Source organism: Pristiophorus japonicus, chromosome 13 (assembly GCF_044704955.1).
Source record: "Pristiophorus japonicus isolate sPriJap1 chromosome 13, sPriJap1.hap1, whole genome shotgun sequence".
Lineage (NCBI taxonomy): Eukaryota > Metazoa > Chordata > Chondrichthyes > Pristiophoridae > Pristiophorus > Pristiophorus japonicus.
Genome location: NC_091989.1, coordinates 179306061 through 179317478, shown reverse-complemented (window position 1 = coordinate 179317478; position 11418 = coordinate 179306061). Strand labels below are relative to the sequence as shown.

The following is an 11418-nucleotide window of genomic DNA, read 5'->3' as shown; positions in this document are numbered from 1 at the left end:
CCAAATCCAAAGAGGACTGGAAAGTAATGGTCAAGGCCTCTGCTATTTCCTCTTTTACTTCGCTCAACAGCCTGGGATGCGTTTCCTCTGGGCCTGGGGACTTATCTACTTTCAAAGCTGCTAAACCCCTTAACACTTCCTCTCTCACTATATTTAGTTCATCCAGAATATCACACTCCTCCTCGATAGCAGTATCTGCAGTGCCCCTTTCCTTTGTGAAAACAGATGCAGAGTATTCGTTAAGAAACTTATCAACATCTTCTGCCTCCACACAAAGATTACCCTCATGGTCTTTAATAGGCCGTATCCTTTCTTTAGTTACCCTCTTACTCTTAATATATTTATAGAACATCTTAGAGTTTTCCTTACTTTTACTAGCCAAGAATTTCTCGTGCTCTCTCTTAGCATTCCTAATATCCTTTTTAATTTTGCCTCTTAACTTTTTATATTTCTCTAAAGAGTCTATAGTATTTAGCTGTTGGTATACGACATAAGCGTCCCTTTTTTTCTGTATCCTCCCCTGTAAGTCCCGAGACATCCAGGGGGTTCTAGAATTATTATTCCCAACCTTTTTCTTTAAGGGCACATGTTTGGCCTTCCGGATCGCTTCCTTGAATGCCTCCCTCTGTTCTGACACCGATTTACCCACACGTAGCTGTTTTCAGTCCACTATGGCCAAATCTCTCCTTAACTTAGCAAAATTAGCTTTCCCCAATTTGGGACTTTTATTCCAGGCCTATCCTTGGCTTTATCCATAACCAACTTGAATCTGACTGAATTATGGTCGCTGGCACCCAAGTACTCTCCCACTAATACCCCTTCAACCTGCCCAGCTTCATTCTCCAAAACTAAATCCAAGACCGCCCCTCTCGCGTTGGGCTAGCTACATACTGACTAAAAAAGTTCCCTTGAATGCATTTCAAGAATTCTGCACCCTCTATACCCTTCACACTATATTTGTCCCAATCAATATTTGGATAGTTAAAATCCCCTACGATTACTACTCTATGGTTTTTGGACTTCAGAGAATTTTGTCTACATATTTTCTCCTCTATCTCTCTCCCAGTTTGGGGATCTATAATACAAACCCAGCAGTGTAATCGGCCCTTTTTTATTTTTCAATTCGACCTTTCTGGCTTCATTTGATGATCCCTCTAACATATCATCCCTACTCACCGCTTTAATAGTTTTTTTAATCAGTACCCCCCCCCCCCCCCGGCTTTTTACCCCCCTCTCTTTCTATCATATGCACTGCCCTCTTTGACCTTCCTGGTTACCTCCTCAAAAAATTCAATTAAGTTAGTCACACACGACCTTCCCTTAACAAATCCATGCTGACTGTCTTTAATTAATCCATGTTTTTCCAAATGAAGATTTATCCTGTCTTTCAGAATTTTTTCCAATAATTTTCCCACCACCGACTGGCCTGTAATTACTCGGTCTACCCTTTCTCCCTGTTTAAACAAATGTACAACATTAGCAGTCCTCCAGCACCACACCTGTAGCCAGAGAAGAGTGGAAAATGATGGTCAGAGCCTCTGCTATTTCCTCTCTTGCTTCTCTGAACAGCCTGAGATTGGGCCTGGAGACTTATCCACTTTGAAAGCTGCTAAGCCCCTTAATACTTCCTCTGTCACAATTATTATTTCATCTAATATTTTGCACTCCTCCTCCCTGATTGCAATGTCTGCATTCCCCCTCTATTTTGTGAAAACAGACGCAAAGTTCATTAAGAACCATACCCACGTCTTCCGCATCCAAACACAGATGACCTATTTTGTCTCCAAAAGGCCCTACTCTTTCTTTCGAACACAAGAACATAAGAAATAGGAGCAGGAGTAGGCCACTTGGCCCCTCGAGCTTGCTTCCCCATTCAATAAGATCATGGCTGATCTAATTTTGGCCTCAACTCCACTTCCCTGCCCCGTCCCCATAACCCTTGACTCCCTTATCGTTCAAAGATCTGTCTAGCTCCACCTTAAATATATTCAATGACCCAGCCTCCACAGCTCTCTGGGGTAGAGAATTTAAAAGATTCGCGACCCTCTGAGAGAAGAAATTCCTCCTCATTTCTGTTTTAAATGGGTGAACCCTTATTCTGAAACTATGCCCCCCTAGTTCTAGATTCTCCCATGAGAGGAAAATTCCTCTCTGCATTACCCTGTCAAGCCCTCTCAGAATCTTTAGTTATCCTCTTGCTCTTAATGTATTTATAATACATTTTTGAGTTTTCCTTGATTTTACTTGCCAAAATGTTTTCATGCTCTCCCTTTGCTTTCCTAATTTCCATTTCTAAATTCACCCCTGCACTTTCTACACTCCTAAAATCATAAAAATTTACAGCACGGAAGGAGGCTATTTTGGCCATTCGCACTAGCCGACCAAGAGCTATCCAACTCCAAGTATTTTTCAAATGTGGTGAGGGTTTCTGCCTCTACCACCCTTTCAGGCAGTGAGTTCCAGAGCCCCACCACCCTCTGGGTGAAGAAATTTCCTCTCATATCTCCTCTAAATCTCCCCCCAATTACTTTAAATCTATGCCACCTGGTTGTTGACATCTTTGCCAAGGGAAGCAGGTCCTTTCTATCCACTCTATCCGGGCCCCTCATAATTTTATACACCTCAATCAGGTGTCCCCTCAGCCTCCTATGTTCCAAAGAAAACAGACCCAGTATCTCCAATCTTTCCTCATAGCCAAAATTCTCCAGTCTAGGCAACATTCTTGTAAATCTCCTCTGCACCCTTTCCAATGCAATAACATTTTTCTTGTAATGTGGTGACCAGAACTGCACACAGTACTCCAGCTGCGACCTAACCAGTGTTTTATACAGTTCAAGCATAACCCCCTTGTTCTTGTATTCCATGCCTCGACTAATAAAGGCAAATATTCCACATGCTTTCTTAACCACCTTATCTACCTGGACTGCTACCTTCAGGAATCTGTGGACCTACACTCCAAGGTCCCTTTGTTCCTCTACACTTTTCAGTGCTGTACCATTTAATGTGTATTCCCTTGCCTTGTTAGACCTCCTCAGATGCATTACCTCACACTTATCCTGATTTAATTCCATTTGCCCACCTGACCAGAACATTGATATCTTCCTGCAATCCACAGCTTTCTTCTTCATTATCAACCACACAGCCGATTTTCGTGTCATCTGCAAACTTCTTAATCATACCCCCAACATTTAAGTCCAAGTCATTGAAATATATCACAAAAGGCAAGGGACCCAGCACTGAGCCCTGCGGCACTCCACTGGAAACAGCCTTCCAGTTACAAAACACCCATCAACCAATACCCTTTGCTTCCTGCCTCTGAGCCAATTTTGGATCCAACTTGCCACGATGGCCTGGATTCCACGGGGTATTACATAGAAACATAGAAACATAGAAAATAGGTGCAGGAGTAGGCCATTCGGCCCTTCTAGCCTGCACCGCCATTCAATGAGTTCATGGCTGAACATTCAACTTCAGTACCCCATTCCTGCTTTCTCGCCATACCCCTTGATTCCCCCTAGTAGTAAGGACCTCATCTAACTCCTTTTTGAATATATTTAGTGAATTGGCCTCAACAACTTTCTGTGGTAGAGAATTCCACAGGTTCACCACTCTCTGGGTGAAGAAGTTCCTCCGCATCTCGGTCCTAAATGGCTCACCCCTTATCCTTAGACTGTGACCTCTGGTTCTGGACTTCCCCAACATTGGGAACATTCTTCCTGCATCTAACCTGTCTAACCCCGTCAGAATTTTAAATGTTTCTATGAGGTCCCCTCTCAGTCTTCTGAACTCCAGTGAATACAAGCCCAGTTGATCCAATCTTTCTTGATAGGTCAGTCCCGCCATCCCGGGAATCAGTCTGGTGAACCTTCGCTGCACTCCCTCAATAGCAAGAATGTCCTTCCTCAGGTTAGGAGACCAAAACTGTACACAATACTCCAGGTGTGGCCTCACCAATGCCCTGTACAACTGTAGCAAACTTTCGTGACCAGTCTGCCATGTGGGACCTTATCAAAAACTTTGCTAAAATTCATATCCACTACATCATACGCACTGCCCTCATTGACCCTCCTGGTTACCACTTCGAAAAAAATCCTCTACGGTTTCTGCAGTATTGAGCCCTCAGTATCTGTCATAAGCCTCCCTTATAAAATGTTTTATTCTATCCAGTATGTCCCTAGATTTGTCCGTCCCACCCTTTTTCTTTAAGGGAACATACTTGCTCTGTAACCTCAGGATCTCCTCCTTGAATGCCTCCCACTGCTCTGACACTGATTCACCCTCAAGTAGCTGTTTCCAGTCCAATCTGGCTAAATCACATCTCAGCTTCCTAAAATTGGCTTCCCCCCAATTGAGAACTCTTATTGTGGTCTATGATGATGCACTCCAAGTCCCTGGCGCCCAGGAAACTTAACAAATTAAATCAAAAGTACTATTTTGGGTGGGGTGATGATGCACTCCTCGTCCCTGCCTCTGCAACACCTGGGGAGACTTGACAGTGATTGACAGGTGAGTCGGGCGGGCGTGCTCGTGCAGGTGCGCGGTTGCCGGGGCGACGCTGACGCCGCGAGCTGAGTCAGCAGAGGAGAGGAACCCGACGCGGCCGGCGTTGCCGGGGCGACGGCGGCGGAGATTGACAGGCCGGGGGAGCGGCACGCGCGCTGTAATCCGCCTGAAGGTGACCATTGGAGGGCGGTGACGTCAGCGGGTGGCTCAGGCTTGCAGCCGCAGTGACCGAACGCGGGCGCTCAGCTGTCGCCTGTGTCGGGCAGCAAAGCAGTACCAGCTGACTGTCTGCTCTTGCAACACCACCGAGCCACCCACACACACACACAAACATTGCAATGGCTTCGGGGCTGCTGGTAAGCTCTCTTTTCATTCCGCATTTTATTCTTTTTGCTTCTAATCCAGATTATTCTATTGCTTTCAGCTTGCAATGCCTTTGAGGCTCAGTGCTCAGCACATCTGTGGCCGGTGCAATTGCTTCTCAAATTTGCAGACATAGCGTTATGTCATTTTCTGGGCCGTTATTACAAATGCACTTGCTTGAAATTTCTTCTGGCTTGCATTTACCAAATGACCTTTCGGTTTTAACGTTGGGTAACGTTCTTGGAGTGTCTGGCAACGTTGGTTGCGAGTAATTTATTGCACAATTGATTCATAATCACAAAGTAAACCCGATTCTGCGTGCTGGGTAGATCATCATTTTGCATTATTGAATGCTCACTACGTGCCCTTGCCACTGGAAAGATACATCTGTTTCCCAGGTTACAATTTTTGGTGGAGAACACTGAAGGCCTGGGACATTTGTTTCACTGGGTATCTCGGGGTTAGCTGTGGCCTCTGCACTCGCCTCTGAGTCAGAAGGTTGTGACATAAATCTAAGCTGACACTCCAGTGCAGTGCTGAGGGAGCTACTCTCTCTCTCAGGTGGATGTAAAAGATCCCTGGTGCCCTGGCCTAATTAATCCCTCAATCAACATCACTAAAAAACAGATTATCTGGTCATTATCACGTTGCTGTTTGTGAGAGCATGCTGTGTGCAAATTGGCTGCCGTGTTTCCTACATTACAACAGTGACTACACTTCAATAAAGTTCTTCATTGGCTGTAAAGTGCTTTGGGGCGTTCTGTCATCACGGTAGTGAAATGCAAGTCTTTATCGGTCGCCTGTATTCTAACCTATCTCTTAATTTCATGGTAGTGAGGTTGTTTGCATTACCCCAATGGGACATTAACCTGCAGGACTACATTTGCTTGATCATCTCTTGTGCACATAGAGATTATTTTTATTCATTCCTGGGATGTGGGCGTCACTGGCAGGGGCAGCATTTATTACCCTTGAGAAGGTGATAGTGATCCATCTTCTTGAACCACTGCAATCCACGGGGGAAGTTACTCCCACAGTGCTGTGAGGGAGGGAGTTCCAGGATTTTGACCCAGCGACCATGAAGGAACGGCGATATATTTCCAAGTTAGGATGGTGTGCGACTCGGAGGGGAACTTGGAGGTGATGGTGTTCCCGTGCGCCTGCTGCCCTTGTCCTTCTAGGTGGTAGAGGTCGCGGGTTTTGGGAAATAGGGGGAAAGTTGCCTTATTGTCGAATGAATCCGACAAGTACCTGCACTGAAAGACCATTGGGAACTTCTCCTGAAGGCAAATTCCACTGCAGCAATCATTGACAGGATCGAGAGAGCATTCGGCTTAAGTTTAAAATGTTAAAAGGATTTGACAGGGTAGATACGGAGAATCTATTTCCTCTGGTGGTGGAATCATGAATGAGGAGACATAATCTTAAAATTAGAGCTTGCTGTTTAGGAGGAAAATCAGGAAGCATATTTTCCACACAAAGGGTTGTAGAAATCTGGAATTCTCTTCTCCAAAATGCAGTGGGTGCAGGAGGTCAATTGGGGCTTTCAAGACTGAGGTCGCTAGAGCTTTGTTAAGTGTATCAAAGGATACGGAGTAAAGACGGATAAACGGAGTTGAGGTGCAGATCAGCCGCGATCAAACTGAATGGTAGAGCAGGATCGAGGGGCGGATTGTGCTCCTCCTGTTGCTATGAGCAGATCAACTTGCAGCTGTACTATGGTATTAATTGAGTGTTTTATTTTGCTGGGCTCAATTTGCATCATCCACCCTTTGTTATTTGCTTAAATATACAAATGGCACCAAGAATAGAACTGTAATATAATTTTCCATTTTAAAAAAAAACTATTTGTCACTTACTTAACAAAAATCTATCGATCTTAGTCTTGAAAGCTCCAACTGCCCCCAGCATCCGCAGCCTATTGGGGGGGAGAGTGTTCCAGATTACTATTACACTTTGTGATTTCCCTCCTCAATGGCTAGCTCTAATATTAAGCTTATGTCCCCTTATCCTGATTTCCCCCACCAGAGGAAATTGATTCTCTATATCTACCCTATCAAATTCTTTCAACTTGTAACAAAAGGTGATCCTAAAATTCTAATTGAATTTGTACAACATATGTGCCCCCAAGAATCACAACTGTTATTTTGCATGCATCTTTTTTCTAGTTTTATTGAAATATATTTTGTTGTTGTGCTGAGTTATAATGAGATTTCAGCACTGGTGGATAATATCAAGGTGACAGATGTTAGTGTTATGATTCAGGTCTCTTCCAGATAGTTTTTTTTCCTCCGTTCAAGTGCCAAACTTCAGCTCCACAGACAAACCTTTGCTCGCAATGAATCAAAACAGGATCGTGTGTACCAAGATATCTCCAGTGTAGGCTATCTGGGTGAACAATAATCTCCTTTTAATCGATATTGGAAATAATATGGGTTATCCTGATATATTCCTGGTATCTGTTAAGCATTCTAGAAAGTCTTACTACAGTTATCTAGGGCATTGGTGAGGCCACACCTGGAGTCTCCTGGAAAGACATACTTACTTTAGAGGGAGTGGAATGAAGGTTCACTAGACTGGTTCCTGGGATGAGGGGATTGCCCCATGAGGAGAGGTTGAGTAGACTAGACCTATATTCCTTAGAGTTTAGAAGAATGAAAGATGATCTAATTGAGACATATAACATTCTAAAGGGGTTTGACAGGGTTAATGCTGGAAAAACGTTTCCCCTGGTTGGGGAATCTAGAAGATTACGTCACAGTCACAGAATAAGTGTAGGACTGAGATGAGAAGAAATTTCGTCATTCAAAGTGTTGTGAATCTTTGGAATTCTCTACCCCAGAGAGTTGTGGATGCTGAGTCATTGAGTATATTCAAGACCGAGGTCAATAAATATTTGGGATTTAATGGATATGGGGGTAGTGTGTGAAGGTGGAGTTGAGATCAGCCATGATCTTGTTGAATGGCGATGCAGGCTCAAAGGAACAAAAGGCCTACTCCAGCTCCTATTGTGTTCTTACATTCTTAGATCACATCACCTTGTCAGAACACAGCACACACACATGTCTCTGGCTGTGTCTCTGGCTGTGTCCCCGGCTGGCTGTCTGTGTGTCTCTGTTTGGCTGTGTGTCTCTGTCTGACTGTGTGGATCACAGGTCACACACACCTTACCCAAAAGGTCTTAGGAATTGTAAGGCATTTTATTAAGGAACAGTAGTTCAAGTATAGTCAAACCCAACACACAATTAGGATAGACATACAACCCCTGACAGATGAGTACGATCTATGGCCCCGGAATGGAACGGATGGACGTTGAAGCAGAACGGTGGTCTCGGAACAGAGCCCGAGCTGGTGGAGGTGTTAGGCCGAAGCCTGCATGGGGAGTCCACCACAGAGGTGTGAGCTTGACCAAGGTGTTAGGCCGAAGCCCACATGAGATCCACCTTGAGGAAACACTCTCCTCAGTCTGTCTATTTCTCTCTCTCAGTGGCCTACTTTTATACCTTATTTTGGTGGGCTGGTGGATACCTTGCATCAATCATTTTTTTACCCATTCAATTGTCCAATCACAGGGGAAAGGGTACCTATGATGTAATTTTCTTCCTTATCTCTGTCTGAATGTCTTGTTGCCCTTTCAAGAGATGGCTTGAGGCTTCTTGTTAAATCCTTTAATAGCTAGGCCGTGAAGGCCTGTTTTTCTGTCTTGACCTCATAACAACTTCAGCTCTCTGTGCCTGCTGAGCTAGCACAAGTTTTTCTTTTATAAAACCATTATTTCTTTTATAATTCATAATTTCTTCAGATTCATGATTTCTTACAGCTCGAATTTGTTAAAGGCAACTCGTGTTTGACTAACTTGATCGAGTTCTTTGATAAAGTAACAGAGAGGGTGGATGAGTATTGTGGTTGATGTTGTGAATATAGACTTTCAAAAAGCACTCGATAGAGTATTGCATAATAGAATTGTTAGCAAAATGAAAGCCCATGGGATTAAAGGGATAGTGTCAGCAAGGATACAACATTGGCTAAGGGACAGAAAGCAGAGTGTGGTGGTGATTGCTCAGTTTTTCAGATCGGACAGAGGTAACAGTAGTGTTCCCCAGGAGTCGGTATTGGGACTACTGCTCTTTTTCATAGATATTAATGACCTGATATACTGGGTGTGGTTTCAAACTTTGCAGATGACATGAAACTTGGAAATGCAGTAAACAATGATGCGGACAGTAACAGACTTCAGGAGGACACAGACAGATTGATGAAATAGGCGGACATCTGACAGTTGAAATTTAGTGCTGAGAAGTGAGACGTTTTGATATGAAGAATGATGAGAGGTATTACATGCTAAAGGGTACGACTTGAAAGGAACAGAGAGACCTGGGAGTGTATGTACACAAATCTTTGAAGGAGGCAGGGCAAGTTGAGGAGGCTGTTAAAAAAGCATACAGGATCCTTGGCTTTATAAATAGAAATGGGAGGCACAAATAGAAACATAAAAAAATAGGTGCAGGAGTAGGCCATTCGGGAATGGTGCCAGGGATGAGGGACATCAGTTATGTGGGGAGACTCGAGAAGCTGGGATTGTTCTCCTTGGAGCAGAGAAGGTTAAGGGGAGTAAAAGCAGAACAAGGCTGGAAAAACTCAGCAGGTGAGGCAGCATCTGTAGAGAGAGAAACAGTGTTTACGTCACGGGTTAATGTTCTGACGAAAGGACCTGTAATATTAACTCTGTCTCTGTCCCCACAGATGCTGCCTGACCTGTTAAGTTTTTTGCAGCATTTTCTGTGTTTATTTCAGATTTCCAGCATCTGCAGTACTTTGCTTTTGTATTAAGGTTAAAAGGAGATTTAATAGAGGTGTTCAAAATCATGAAGGTTTCGATCGAGTAAATAAGGAGAGACTGTTTCCAGTGGCAGAAGGTCAGTAACCAGAGGGCACAGACTTAAGGTGATTGGCAAAAGAACCAGAGGAGACATAAGGGAAAAAAACTATGCAGCGAGTTATTACGATCTAGAATTCACTGCCTAAACGAGTGGTGAAAGCAGATTCACTAGTGATTTTCAAAAGGGAATTTGATAACTTGTAAGAGAAAAAAATACAAGCTATGGGGGAATCAGCAGTGGAGTGGCACTAATGGGATAGCTCTACAAAAGACAGAGGGGAATTTTAAGGGGAAACGGGTGGGATTGGATGTAGGTGGTGTGGGGGAGTGGGGGGGGATGTTAAATGACAAAAAATTGGAGGCGTGTCAGTAAGCTGGCTCCGGATCAGACCCTCCCCCTGAGTCAGGGACCAGACCCTCCACCCAGCCCGGGGTCAAGGATCTCACCCACCACCCCCACCCCCTCCCTCAGGTCGGGGATCAAACCTACCTGGTCCTGCAGCCCCTTCTCTTAGTGTCAGCCATGGCTCAGTGGGTAGCACACTCGCCTCTGAGTCAGAAGGTTGTGGGTTCAAGTCCCAGGCCAGAGACTTGAGCACAGAAATCTAGGCTTTTTAAAACCTTCAATATATAATCATGTCTGTTGTTCGAACAAAGTGAAGACCCCATCCACCACCTTCAACACTCACTCCCTCCACCACCGGCGCACCGTGGCTGCAGTGTGTACCATCTACAAGATGCACTGCAGCAACTCACCACGGCTTCGACAGCACCTCCCAAACCCGTGACCTCTACCACCTCGAAGGACAAGGGCAGCAGGCGCATGGGAGCGCCATTCCCTGAAAATTCCCCTCCAAGTTACACACTATACTGACTTGCAAATATATTGCCGTTCCTTCATTGTCGCTGGGTCAAAACCCTGGAACTCCCTCTTTACCAGCACTGTGGGAACACCTTCACCACACGGACTGCAGCGGTTCAAGAAAGCGGCTCACCACCACCTTCTCTAGGGCAATTAGGGATGGGCAGTAAATGCTGGCCTTGCCAGTGATGCCCACATGCTGGAACAAATTAAAAAATCTGTTTCTGGATGCAAACTCATCTACTATGGCCCCAACAATGTGCTTTCACCCCAACACTAAATGAGGACCTCCTGCAGCATCCGTATGACGTCCTATTTCTTGTAGCTTCTCAGTAAGACTAGTTACTTTATGCAGCATGACTTACACCCAGTCGGGACTGTTGATATTGACCCAAGTCCAATTCACTCAAGGCCCTTGTAAACAGTTGAGAGAGCAGACATTTATTCCACACCCGTAATTTGTAGTAGGACAAGGGATAACTTGGCAACACAAGCATTGTAAATAAATGAGTACAGAGTGCTGTGACCAAAGGATTAGAAACGTCATGGAAACATTTAGCTAATAAATGGAGAGAAGAATAAGCTGCTAATGGAGCTTAATTTCGCCTTGCCCAAAGGCAAAATTGAATACGAATTGATTGCGATTCTCTTCTTGTGAGGTCCAACGACACGATTAGCAAACTGGAATCCTTTGTTCTCGTAACGTGTTCATATTGTGGAACTGGAATACTTTAGAATACTGGCAGTAACACTGTATACACGCTTGCTTGTGCCCAGCTGCTCAAAGGCCACAGTGGCGACATGAATGCAA

General features: G+C 44.5%; 1 protein-coding gene across 1 annotated transcript in view; it reads left to right on the top strand.

Moving 5' to 3' along the window:
• Positions 1-4716: 4716 nt before the first annotated feature.
• hprt1l (hypoxanthine phosphoribosyltransferase 1, like) overlaps positions 4717-11418 on the top strand; it is a 62865-nt gene continuing 56163 nt past the window's right edge. The window contains exon 1 of the mRNA XM_070898287.1: positions 4717-4859. Coding sequence (XP_070754388.1) covers positions 4842-4859 — 18 coding nt within the window. The 5' untranslated portion in view covers positions 4717-4841. The remainder of the gene's footprint in view (positions 4860-11418) is intronic.